General features: G+C 44.5%; 1 protein-coding gene across 1 annotated transcript; it reads left to right on the top strand.

Moving 5' to 3' along the window:
* Window positions 1-5,264: 5,264 nt before the first annotated feature.
* LOC103723538 lies at window positions 5,265-13,206 on the top strand. Its single transcript, XM_008814482.4, has 6 exons — window positions 5,265-6,501; window positions 9,571-9,626; window positions 9,757-9,990; window positions 10,991-11,282; window positions 11,384-11,580; window positions 12,638-13,206. Exons 1-6 carry the CDS (start codon window positions 5,563-5,565, stop codon window positions 12,789-12,791), a joined length of 1,872 nt encoding a protein of 623 aa, XP_008812704.2. The 5' UTR covers window positions 5,265-5,562; the 3' UTR covers window positions 12,792-13,206.
* The last annotated feature ends 939 nt before the right edge of the window (window positions 13,207-14,145 follow it).

Raw genomic sequence — 14,145 nt, 5'->3', positions numbered from 1 at the left:
ACTAGCCTGAAGCCCCGACCGGTCGCCTCGGCTTGCGCCAGCCTTGGCCGACCAACGAGCGGAATTTTCCGAGGCTCGGCCCTCGGATGCCAGGCTAACCCGATGATCATCCCGGAAGCAGACTAGCCTGAAGCCCCGACCGGTCGCCTCGGCTTGCGCCAGCCTTGGCCGACCAACGAGCGGAATTTCCCGAGGCTCGGCCCTCGGATGCCAGGCTAACCCGATGATCATCCCGGGAGCAGACTAGCCTGAAGCCCCGACCGGTCGCCTCGGCTTGCGCCAGCCTTGGCCGACCAACGAGCGGAATTTTCCGAGGCTCGGCCCTCGGATGCCAGGCTAACCCGATGATCATCCCGGGAGCAGACTAGCCTGAAGCCCCGACCGGTCGCCTCGGCTTGCGCCAGCCTTGGCCGACCAACGAGCGGAATTTTCCGAGGCTCGGCCCTCGGATGCCAGGCTAACCCGATGATCATCCCGGGAGCAGACTAGCCTGAAGCCCCGACCGGTCGCCTCGGCTTGCGCCAGCCTTGGCCGACCAACGAGCGGAATTTTCCTGAGGCCTAACAACCCTCAGATGCCAGGCTAACCCGATGACCATCCCGGGAGCAGACTAGCCTGAAGCCCCGACCGGTCGCCTCGGCTTGCGCCAGCCTTGGCCGACCAACGAGCGGAATTTCCCGAGGCTCGGCCCTCGAATGCCAGGCTAACCCGATGATCATCCCGGGAGCAGACTAGCCTGAAGCCCCGACCGGTCGCCTCGGCTTGCGCCAGCCTTGGCCGACCAACGAGCGGAATTTCCTGAGGCCTAACCCTCGGATGCCTGGCCTAGCGCCGGACGAATTTCCTGAGGCCTAACCCTCGGATGCCTGGCTTAGCGCCGGAAGAATTTCCTGAGGCCTAACCCTCGGATGCCTGGCCTAGCGTCGGAAGAATTTCCTGAGGCCTAACCCTCGGATGCCTGGCTTAGCGCCGGAAGAATTTTCTGAGGCCTAACCCTCGGATGCCTGGCCTAGCGCCGGACGAATTTTCTGAGGCCTAACCCTCGGATGCCTGGCTTAGCGCCGGAAGAATTTCCTGAGGCCTAACCCTCGGATGCCCGGTTTAGCGCCGGAAGAATTTCCTGAGGCCTAACCCTCGGATGCCTGGCTTAGCGCCGGAAGAATTTCCTGAGGCCTAACCCTCGGATGCCTGGCCTAGCGCCGGAAGAATTTCCTGAGGCCTAACCCTCGGATGCCTGGCCTAGCGCCGGACGAATTTCCTGAGGCCTAACCCTCGGATGCCTGGCGTAGCGCCGGAAGAATTTTCTGAGGCCTAACCCTCGGATGCCTGGCCTAGCGCCGGACGAATTTCCTGAGGCCTAACCCTCGGATGCCTGGCTTAGTGCCGGAAGAATTTCCTGAGGCCTAACCCTCGGATGTCTGGCCTAGCGCCGGAAGAATCTCCTGGGGCCTAACCCTCGGATGCCTGGCTTAGCACCGGAAGAATCTCCTGAGGCCTAACCCTCGGATGCCTGGCCTAGCGCCGGAAGAATTTCCTGAGGCCTAACCCTCGGATGCCTGGCCTAGCGCCGGAAGAACTTCGAGAGTCAGGAGTCGGCGAGACGCTACCAAGAGTTAAAAAGAGGAAGGATGTCCGCCGAAATCCGCAGACCGCCAGATGAGTGACAACTGCCATACGCCATAAAGAAGGCGGGAAGCTCGGAGCGCGCGCGCCTTTCCGAGGGATGGCGGCAATCTCGAAGCATCACTCCCTTCACCCATTCCCCTTCTGGTTCCAGGCTCGGAAGTGGGGGCTACTGTTACGGGGGAACTTAGCCACCATGCCCCACGTGACCGGCACGCGCGCCCAGGAAGACTACGGCAGCCCCTTGATCCAGCAATCCGACCCCGAGTCGGACATCTTCGGCTCCGCAGCCCGACCCCGAGTCGGCTGCCCCTTGATCCAGCAATTCGACCCCGAGTCGGACATCTTCGTCTCCGCAGCCCGACCCCGAGTCGGACATCTCTCGACAACGACAGGCTATTCCCCAGAGGCACGCCGCGGCCCTCTGCTCCACTACACCCAGCAACGGTCGTATCCGGCGCTGCTCCACGATCCCCTGTAACAGTCGTACAAAGCGGAGCTCCACTACGCCCTGTCATGGCCGTACCCAGCGCTGCCCCACGACGCCCTGTAACGGCCATGTCAGTGGCAGCTCCATCGTGCTACACGATGACCAACCCCCCAAAAGGACCCCCCAGCCTGGTATATATGCGGCTGGGGGGAGAAGGGGGGGTAAGCAAGAACTTCCAGAGCATTCTCTTACTTGCTACTATTATCTCTCCTTCTCCTCCAATCTCCTCTGACTTGATCGTCGGAGGGCCCCCACTACCCCAGTGGTGGTGCGAGGCTTGCTTGCAGGTTTCCCGGTGGAAGGTGGAGCGCAATCAACACCAACCAAGGCAACTCAAACGGAACCCCGTTCACACCGCTGTGCCAATCGTTCTCGGTTTGGACCACCAGCAACAATAAGCTATCAAATATTATTAGGTTTTCTAAATTTTAATGAACACATGTCAATAACCAAATATGAAATTATACATAATTGGTGGCATTTATATCAAACAACAATTACATATTATTCCTTGAAACCTAAAGGCACCATAGCAATTTCTTTTCATTAATCTCTTCTCAAGCCCACATCGCATAAGGAAATTCTTTAGGGCTAATCATAGTACCCAAAATAATAATAATAAATGTCGCAAAATTTGAGAAGGAGATTGGTGTTTTTATAGCATAGCCTCACCATGTATCACATTTTTCCATTAATTGCACCTACACCGTTATGCCATAGAGATTTTTTTTCTATTCTATTGATAGGAGGTTCAGCACTATTCTATCTATAATAGTGCAACTGAGCTTAACATAAGTGAGATAGGTCAAGCTCAAGCTGGCCCATTCTATAACCAAGTCGAGCTTGAGCCCGAGCTAGCTCATTTAATTCCAAGCCGAACTTGAAATGTTTATGAATATTTCATTTAAGAGATCTAGTGTGAGATTGAGGTTGTTTGAAGCCTTTTGACCATCTTTTCTAATTATATTTCAATCTAACAATTGAAATATCTTGCACTTTATAAAACTTAGATTAATTATAATAAATATATAACTATATATAATAATCTTTATATGAATAGTAATTAAATAATATATAATATATAATTAATAATATATTTATAGTTCGAGCTAAATTGAACCAAGCTCGAATAAGCTAAGCCTAGTTCTAGCCTAGCTCGCTTAATAACTTAGAGAACTAAATTCAAGCCAATTATTGAGTCGAACGCAAGTTCACTCGCCAAGAAATCTTTCACCTGTCGGTCCTTATTCTATCACATATTAAAGTATTTTTAGTCAAATATATATATAGTACAAGTATCATGCATATTCATTTTTTTATCTCTGATAGTTGTTGGTTTAAATATTTGATTGTGCATATTTGCAACTCTTTCTTTAATTTCATTTTTTAAATTTATAAATATCCTTATATTTGCAAATGGAACTATACATTAGGATTACAAGCCCTCTATAACCCTAGTTGTAGAAAATTCCTAAAGTCAAGGCAAATTGCAAATTCTTATTACCTACATAATTATAAGTGATGTCCAATATATTGCATTATTTCACTGTAAATAGAAAGAGAATCGCATTCAGATTCTTCTTAGGCCTGTCGAATTCCAAAATGCTTTGGATTCCAAATCTGACAACAAAAAATAAGAACAAAAGGAGCCATTTGTTGTAAGTGGCTTGCTCTTTTAAAATAGAACTCAATCAAGAATTATGATGATCTCATGTGCACCAATCCCCTTCCTTCACATGACGTGTTCGTTGTGAAGGGTTTTTTCCTGATACTAGGGTTGGGCCAGCAGCATTGCTGTATCTAATTTTCCATGAATCCAATTGTTGAAATTTCTACAACTTTGATGTCTTTGGCTGCCATGGATGGAGCCCATCCTTGCCTCAGATCAGGGGAGACCAGTGAACTCTTGGTGATTCTATGTCTACCTTGTCAAAAGCGGGTAAAGCAAGGTGTTTGACACGTTACTCAATCAATGGACCGACCTTTTATCCCTATAACTTAAGCACGTGGTCATAATTAGGATCCAAAATGGTCCACACGGTTAAACTCATGATGACTCCTTCCACAATATAGAAAAAAACCAGCTAACACTTCAAATTTTCTCTAGTCCATAGCTATTACAAACTTTAGGTAATGCACATGAATGCTAGATATCAAGTTTGAATACATCAAATGCGCACGATTACTAAAGCAGGACCATTTGCTCGGTTGGGATTCGTCTTCTTTGGGCACTTAGTTTCATGGAAGGTCACCATGAATCATGACTTCCAAGACCCAAACTGTGGAAAAAGAGGAGGAAGAAGTCCACTGGAATGGGAGAATAGCGGCCAGAAACAGTATGTCGGCGATCCATTCGCCGTGATCTCGCCCTACGACTGGGCCCAACGAGATTGCGTTAGTTTCGGCTCCCGACACGGTAATGACGTGCCAAGCCGCTCGAAGACGTCGTCTCCGGCACGGGTGCGATCCTTTCTCCCCTTCTCGATGGGCGAACGGAGTCCCGGGGAGTCCAAAAAAATTGAAAAAATTGACTGATTAGCAGGCCCCAGACCGGTGATCCGCATTTGTCGGTTAGAGAATACCACCATCTTAGGTGCTTTTTAGGGTGGAAAAACGGGTGTTGTTCCATGAAAAAAAAAAAAAAAAAACCAAAAGCAAAGAAAAAGCTAAATTAAACATGGATTAGATGAACGCATGATAATCCTCAAATTGGCCCAATTGATGTAATCCCGTTGTTCAGTTATGATGCTAGAGACTAAATCAGGACCCTCCATCCAAAAACTATTTCTTCCACTGCATTTAAGACCGTTGGATCTAATGGCCCTGATACAAAATTGGTGCACCGAATTCAAAACCATCATATCGCGTCCCATAAATTCTTGATTTGTTTGGCCCGTGATTACCGCGAAAAATTAAATCGAATCTCCCATCCCTCCGCAAACGACGACTTCCACGTGGCATGTTCTTAATCCACAACGGCACCCCCTAGGGAGCTCCGTTGAGGTCGAACCGAACGCACCAAAGCCGGCAAAAGTCTAACGTTCGGTCCTTTCCCAACGCCGCCCATAGTTCATAGAACCCCTGAATTAAGACTCCCCCTCCACTTCTCCAAATTTACCTCTCTACCCCACAAATCCTCGACAGCCCCTCTCGTTCGTAAGGGTAATACTGTCATTTAGCAATTCCACCCATAAAAGGATGCCGAACTCGTGCTCGCCGGCGACCTAGCCCGCGTAGAAGAATTCCAAATAAAGACGGTGAGATAGATGGAGACATAACGTCTTGACCTTTTCTGATCGAATGCTTCGCATACTTCTTCTTTTAAATCTTCCCCTCGCTTTCTTCGTTCTCGCCACCGATTCCAAACAAACCCAAGTTACCCAACATACTCCCTTCTTCTCATCTCCTCGCTCTCTCCGGCTTGTTTCGCTCCGCGATTCCCAGAACCAATGGGAGAAGAAGCACTGAGAGAGCTCCCTCTCTCGGCGGAATCCGTTCCCATGGATCAACACTCACCCACGATCCCCGCCGGAGCTCCGCTGGGAAATGGAAAGATCGCCGGAGAGGAGGATCGGATCGTCGGTCCGCCGTCCCATCTGCCACGGCCAGAGGCGCCGGCGGGGCTGACGAAGACACGGTCGACCGGTCCGGACGAGTTCCCGCCGATCGAGCGCTCCGTCTCGGTCAACTCCCCCGTCGTGGACGTGTCCTCCATCGGGAAGTACCTCCGCGATCGGGGTAACAGCTTCTCGGCGGCGATCGTGAAGCGGATCTCATCCCTCAAAGAAACGGGCGACCCGGTCACCGAGTTCCACCTCTCCGGCCTCAAGGTCATCGTACGGATGAAAGGGGACAGGGAGAGGGAAGAAGAGGAATCCAACGATCGCGATCACTTCGAAATCAAGGGCCGGATCAGCTTCTTTTCGAAATCCTGTTGCCGGGATTGCGGCGCCGTCCGATCGTTCTTTCGAGAGAAAGGGCTGCCGTACGTTGAGATCAACCTGGACGTGTTCCCGGAGAGGGTGAAGGAGCTGACCGAACGCTCGGGGAGCGCCGCCGTGCCGCAGATCTTCTTCAACGAGAAGCTTCTGGGGGGCTTGGTGGCGTTGAATTCGTTAAGGAATAGCGGGGAGTTTGATCGGAGGTTGCGAGAGATGGTCGGCCGGCGGTGCCCGGAGACAGCGCCGAGCGTCCCGGTATATGGATTCGACGACGAGGATGAGTTGAAGAAGGAACGAACGGACGCGATGTTAGGGATTGTGAGGGTTTTGAGGCAGCGGCTTCCGATCCAGGACCGGATAACCAAGATGAAGATCGTGAAGAATTGCTTCTCCGGGAGTGAAATGGTGGAGGCGATTATTCATCACCTGGATTGCGGCAGAAAAAAGGTACCAATTTTTCCCCTTCCATCCTGTTTAATTTTTGAAATTTAAATTTTACATTTCCGAAATAGTGATTCAATATAGAAAAGGGGAAAACGGTTAATTATTTTCCACTTCCGAGACTAAGAATTTCTTAAGTTTTGGTTGTGATCTGGGGGACTTGGGGAGATGGGATTGGAGAGGCAATATCTAATAGAATTATTACCGATCGACCATAGAGTCCATCGTATATAGAGAATATATTGGAAGAAATAGGGCGGGTGGGTCCGACAAGGGAGCGGGAGAAATGCGAGGTGTGGCTCGTGGCAGTGTAAGTGGCCGTTTGGGTAGGGTCCATACGAGGGTGCGAAAGGACTTCATTGCGCCGCAACCACCGGAACCGTTCCGATTGTTCGGTTGTGGCGTCGGTTTATAGCCGTTACTTGTTTTAGAAGTTTACATGAGATTTCCACTGATTTCTTGATGTTTCGGCGGGTAGCGAACTGTGGCTCTGATGGGACTCCACTTAATGAGGTCGGTTCATCTTGGGACTTCATTGATTGGGGAGCAATGCTTAGTGCCGTGCCTTTGCCGGCCAAATCCTGGTCTCGTCTCTTTCCAGGATGGCCTGGGCTAATCCATATGCTCGGCTTGTGCGATATTGCAAAGGGATGGTGCCACTGAGATTTCCGTGGTCCAAGTTGCTGATCATTTTCAAATCGTCTTCAGGATTCTGATAGTGGGTCTAGATTACGTTGGATGCCTGCCTTCAGGGATGTTTCCTTTCTTTATGATACAATTCATGAGTCTTGACCATTTTAATCTTTGCCGTAACCAAGTTCCCCTCGCAACGGTTGACTTTTATAAAGCTGCACCCCGAAATGTTAGTGGATCAGCTGTGGGCTATATATACGTGTCATCTGGATAAAGTCGAAAGATAGACGTTGTCTGTGTTCATATATATAGTCTTTTCTGCCCGTTTGACCGTTGGACCTCCTCCAATTGTCGCAGGCGCCCTTGCTTATTTTATTTCTATTGCTTGATGCCCACAAGCATGATGTCAAGCACTCGATTGTTTTAGAAAGCAAAGGGGAACATTGTTTCATAGGCCGGTAGACTACTCATTCTCGTTGAATATTTTATCATGTGGTTCTCCTCGAATGCTTTGCGGAGGCACCGCAAACGTCATCTGGAATTCGGTTTTAGTTGTTTTCCTGTTTGGAATTCGATTGTTTTCTTGTTTGAAAACTGTGGCCTTTGAGCTTTGCAATTCCGTGTCCAAGGAAAGAAAAGGAAAGGACCTTGTCTTCATTTCATTTTTCTTGATTCTTCCCCCTTCGTCAATTTTTTTTTTTTTTGTTTCAAACCTTCCCTTTCATCAGGAAAAAAAAACCCGATTCCTTTTTTAGCTGGAATTCATTAGCTTGATCATTAAGCTAATTTACAGCATCCTGCACTAATAATATATTAATGAAAACCCAGAGAAAAAGAAAAGATCTCTTTCTTTTGGGCTTTATTTACCTTTTGCCCTTGCGGGAGATCGTAAACAATTCATTAAGGGTGCATTTAGTTGCTATCAGAAGTATTTTATAAAATGGAAGTTTTTTGAAAAAATTATGTACGCTAGTTGTTTAGATCATGGGAAAAGTGGAATAATATAAAAATGGGTTTTGCAAGTTTAGCTTTTTTTCTTTTTTTTTTTTTTTAAATCTTCTCTTTCTCTGTAGCAAAGTTTGTAGTATATATATGCAGTCAAAGAAGCGCTTGGTGCGTGTACAGTATCTAAGCCTATATGCATGGATGCACATATGATTACTATTTGTTAACTATTTAAAACTAAACATAATATATTAAATATTCTAATAATAATACTAATGATTGTAATGTTTATTTCGGATGGATAATAACAATATTAATAGCAACAACAAATAAAAATTAATAATTATTACTTAGTATCTAATACCCAATGGCAATAGTTATAATATAATTAATACTCAAAATTGCTAATACTAGCTCTACTGAAAACCTATGTCAAACCAAACCATCATCTTGAACCTACATCATCCGCATGAATACACATAAAATAGACTATATATTGTACCTCTAAAATGCTAAGCGAGCTCATATATACAACACTACAATGTTAAGCGAGCTATATATGCCACTATCTGGACTATCTTTGCAGACTCCATGTATTGTGACTTCATGTAGTGCTGTATACTGGCAATGGTGTGACGAAGGGACTGCATACATATATATGACTGTACACACTTCCCTATGATCTTCTGAACAATCGAATATACCTTAATGAGATTAAAGGAGTGCAGAATGCACCGACGTGCTGTGGACCCTGAAATATTTATTTAACGATGCGTCCATATTTCAAAAATTCGCCAGCTATGGCAAGCAGTCACAAAGTGGCAACTCTGTTTCCCATGTACGACGGTCCTGAACCACCCTTAGAAGAAGGTATGCAATGAAAACCCTAAATCCCAACTTGGGTACAAGAGAGTAGCAGAGGAGGAGAGAGGATAGGAAATTTCAGGAAGTTCTTCTCTCAGCAAGCCCGGAGGTAGGATTTGTCTTCCGGGCTCTCAGATGCAAGCCAAAATGTGAAACCAGCTTGTAGTCCAAGCTCTTCTAGAGCAAGAAATACCCAAGAATGACTAGAATGATATTTTTTTTCTATTTCTTCTTTTGAAACCTATTATCAGGGTTTTGGTATTATATTATTTAATTATTATTAATACATTATTAATATATTAATTAATATATTAATATATTATTATTTATTTTTATATTATTATATATATTAAATATATATATATTTTTTAGGGGAACTCAAATCATTGCACCCGGGCTTATAGGTCCTATTCTTGTTGGTCTACTGTTGAAAGCTCATGCATAATTTCTTTCCGTGGAGAAATCAGAATAATTAACTCATCCAGACATTTAATTCACATCCATTATAACTCACTTCAATGTTCATTCCCTGGACCAAAATGATACATTGTTTTTTTTCGAAGATCTTTTTCATTTGATTCTCTGGGACTACTTCGACAGTGTGTTACTTGGCATCCTTTTGTGCTGTTGCAGGCTGTGGAGATTGGGAAAGAGCTTGCAAGGAAGCACTTTATATACCACGTGTTCCGGTTAGTGCCCAGGATCTCATCTTTTTCTCTCAATCTCAATGGCCTTACTTTGTAGCTAGTCCAATCTATGATCCAACAATCTTTGGTGATTGTGTATACGATTACCATGTGTAAACTTTTCCAAATACAGGGAGAATGATTTTGAAGATGGGCACCACCAGTTTTACCGTTTCCTTGAGCATGACCCGGCAACCACCAAGTGCTTTAATTTTAGAGGATCAACCAACGACAACGAGCCCAAGTCCGCAGCTATGGTGGGGCAGAGGCTAGCCAAGCTGATGTCTGCAATACTAGAGGCTTATGCATCAGGTGATAGGCACCATCTGGACTACGCCCGTATCAGCACCAGTGAGGAGTTCCGAAGGTAATATTGATATCTAATGAAACAATTTCATCATTAAAAAAGAAAAAAAATATATTTCTGAATTCATATAGGCCATTGCAGTTAAGACAGTGGCAAGAGGAAAACGGATGGGAGGGTCACTCCTAGGGATGCAACTGAGGTGGCCCATGAGCTGCTTTGATCTGGTCCAGCGATTATCAACCCATTTACATCCCTAGTCGTCCCTATCGACCTCTGTTCGACTGAATGCCCATCTATGTTTGTCCATAGAATAGAATTCTTCCTTCGATCAGTTGAAATTTGAAATACTGCTAGGACCATACATCACAATGCATTTGGGTTTAGACTTGCTTTGTGAGGACTGAATTGGTGCCAAGTCAACCATGATCTAGAGCTAATCCAGTTTAGATTCATATCCATATCTTGGACTTGATCAGACCTACTCACTGATCAGTGGACCAGGTAGAATTGGTCCATATGTGATAATCCCTTCATCTAGTAAAATACATCTAATATCCATTTTAATAATATAAATTTCTAATACCTGCCCCCTTCCCAATAGCATCTTGGCTACATTAGATGATCCACAAGCATATGAATACACATCTGTATAATTTTCGTATCTAACCTCGCATATGAACTAATTGTCAACATTTCTAGTCCAACATTTGAAGGTTGGTCATTTAGAGGAAGAGCCAATCGATCAAGACTATTTCAGGATTTTAGCTGCACACCCAAGTATATCGAAGTCAGTCAGATTTGTCAAGATAGTTTCTGTAGAAGTGGCCCTTTTGTGGACCGTTATCTAGTCTAGGGCACGCTAGGTCGGGACATAAACGACTGCACACAGGAAGTCCCGTGAGTGGCCACGTATTTTCCGTACGGTGCCAATCGAGCTGGCTGCCGAGTCCGGGCCATTGCTAGATCCTCAGAGTGAACGCGAGGCTTCGATCCATTTTGAGCTGGCATTCTGGCATTCCTATACTGCATTATCTTAACTTTTTTCTCTTCTGTTATGTAGATATGTAAACCTGGTGCAAGATCTGCAACGGGTGAATCTCTTCCCTCTCCCAGCAGACGAGAAGATGGCCTTCTTTCTAAACCTCTACAATGCAATGGTCATCCACGCTGTCATTCGTATTGGAAGACCAGGGGGAGTCATTGACAGGAGAGTCTTCTATACCGACTTCCAGTATATCGTTGGAGGCTGTCACTACTCCCTCACCACCATCAAGAATGGCATCCTCAGGCTGAACCGAAGGCAGCCTTACTCTTTGGTCAAGCCATTTAGTGCTACAGATAGACGATTAGAGGTATTGCTTTGGTCCCAGCTTTGTATAATTCCTGTCAGCAGTAATAAATGGACCATGAAACAATACCATGCTGACGTTTGTCCTGTCAAAAACGTTTTTAGTTGGCTCTTGAAAAGCTGAACCCGTTGATCCATTTTGGGCTGTGCAATGGAACCCGGTCGAGTCCAACTGTGCGATTCTTCTCTGCCGACGGGGTAGAAGCAGAGCTCAGATATGCGGCGAGGGAGTTCTTCCTCAATGGCGGGATGGAGGTGGACCTGGGCAAGAGGACCGTGCATCTCACCAGGATCATCAAATGGTAAGCTTTGTCTGAACCACTCTGTTGTTCCCAACAAGTTGCTGGGATCATCCAATAGGCCTTCCTTCCCAACAGCAGGCATTTCCGAGCTTTGGGGCCCAACTATATTCTGAAAAGAATGTCAAGAAAGTTGGCCCATGTTTGGACTGCTGGTCACTTAGCTTTACATGGATCCATAGTATTTAGATGGTACAGTGCTTCTTCGAGCTGTCACAGCTCCGAGGTGAGATTGTGCAGCCAAATTGTCCAGCCCTCGGCGAGGCTTGCACCTCTTATAGTGACATCAACATGCCAAGTCCGAATGAACACATCTAAAATTAACACTCCTATTCCAATGGATTACCCAAAACAAAGACATAACGAGATCGGCTCTGTGGGCTTATCTTATATTGGGCAGTGACGAAGTCTTATGACTATAAAATAAAAAGGCAAAGAAAAGAGAACGCTGCAATATCGGCATGCTTCTTTCACCTAATGACAACAAGGCAGCATGTGATTAGTGGTGTAAGATGGTTCTGACATGCTATGTCATTGCATAAAGACTTGAGCATAAAGGGGCATTCTTGGGCATTGCAGTCCGCCAGTTTTCCCAGAGTTCAGATCATCTTCTGTTCTGCTTTTCTCCAGTTTGTGTACTTAAATTGATCAATTAGGGTTTGTGTTTAATCCTCAACCACAAATTTGACTAGACCGACCTGAATGGAATGCACTCTGGAACGTAATTGTTGGACCGGCTGAAACCTATATGGGCCAGGATCCAAACTTGTCAGTCCCATTGAAAGAAACAAAGAAAAAACAATTAAAATTAGTGACTCTTCTAACAGACAACACGGGAAATTCAGGTTTAAACTCATTAGTCACAGTTAAGAGTAATCCCTGCAGCCAGACATTTTAGAAGCACCCACCCTGATCTTAGAGGTTCTTTGTGGGAGATGTCTGTATATTTAGCATTTCTCAGGAAACAACTATCTTGCAGAATCTGGGCAAATCTAGCTCAGAGCCACTATTATATTTTTATATCATTTTGCTGACTTGTTCTTGATTACTATGACGACAGGTACAGCGTAGATTTTGGGCAAGACAATGATATCCTGAAGTGGGTTCTGAACTACCTGGATGCCACAAAATCTGGTCTCTTGACACATCTATTGAACGATGGAGGTCCTGTAAACATAGTCTACCAGAACTTTGACTGGTCGTTGAACTGCTGAGTTTACGCAATCACTAGATCCACTTATTCATAGCTGCAGGAAATTGAAGTTTGCTTAGCTTTTTGGAAATGGCAAGTTAGCTGAGAATATGTACCCGGAAGACCATGGAAAGAATAGCATATAGAATATAGTCAGAGAATACTCTGTATATAAGTCCATTAAGTTTGTTGCAGTCTTGCTCCTAGAAGGTTTAAAAGAGAAAAACCTGGTGTACCGATCTTATTTGATGGTACTACCTGCTGCAATGTGCCTCTCAATAAACAATGTAGTAGAGCACGGAAGAATGCGGTGTGACCTGTAGATGGAGCTGTTTGATTGTTTGAGTGAAAGATTTGTCTTCTGATAGCAAAAGAGTTGTCTTCTGATAGCTGATTTGCATAGTTGCTTTATTAATCGATGTGATGTCTGCTTTGAATTTTTTTTCCCTTTTTTCTTTTCTAATAAATGGCTTAGGCTCCACCATAGAAATCAAATAGATACAATCAAGAGGAATGGGCTCCAAGCTTGCACAAAATAAAAAGTTATATGTGAAGGAGGTGCCTATACAGTCTCATCATATCAATACTATTTAAAAATGCAAATATTTTTCGTCTTTTCAGTTCTCGTTATATTCCTAATTCGATTTTATGCTAAACTATATCAAATATTAATCTCCACACACTGTTCCTAACCATAGTTATGTTATTGTTAGAATTCATTAACAATCTTCTTGCATAGCAATTCTAATCTCTCTTTGGCCTATGCAAACTCTAACTGTAAAAAGCCTTAAGCTTTATTGGTTCAAACAATATATGACCTTTCCTTTACAATAACCATTTTTAATAAGAATAATAATTAATTAATTATGAATTATCTAAAAATTAAAATTTAATTAAGCCATCCGTCTAAAATTAAAATCTTTAGTATTCATGTGCATTTACATGAGCATTATAACTATTACAATGAAATTTGTGAAAAAAATAGCTAAAATAGCTAGTAAATTATTTGTTCTTATACTTCTACCTCGATTTAAATCTTGCCTTCATCATAGTTCAATGCCTTTATGACGATTTGGAGGGTTAGGAGCATCTAGGAATGGTTGTCCCCGGTTATGTAGCATATTGCTTACAGACCACTTCTACTAAAAATTTTCAAAACCATGCAATGAAATGCATTTTTTTTTATTTTAGTATTAGTTGCACTCCTTTTCTATTAGGGGAGGATTTAATGTTTAAATTATGCTAGGTGTTTCATCTACCATATGACATGACTAATCTTTCCATCTTTTCTATAAAAGGATTTGTTATTCTTTCACTACTCTCTCCAAATATGAGCAGCAGTAGCAATAGTAGTAATAGCAGTAGTAGTTGTAAGA

The sequence above is a fragment of the Phoenix dactylifera genome, unplaced genomic scaffold, assembly GCF_009389715.1.
Source record: "Phoenix dactylifera cultivar Barhee BC4 unplaced genomic scaffold, palm_55x_up_171113_PBpolish2nd_filt_p 001454F, whole genome shotgun sequence".
In the NCBI taxonomy this organism is placed as follows: domain Eukaryota; kingdom Viridiplantae; phylum Streptophyta; class Magnoliopsida; order Arecales; family Arecaceae; genus Phoenix; species Phoenix dactylifera.
Note: the sequence above shows the minus strand (reverse complement) of the source record. Positions and strands in the feature narration are given on the sequence as shown.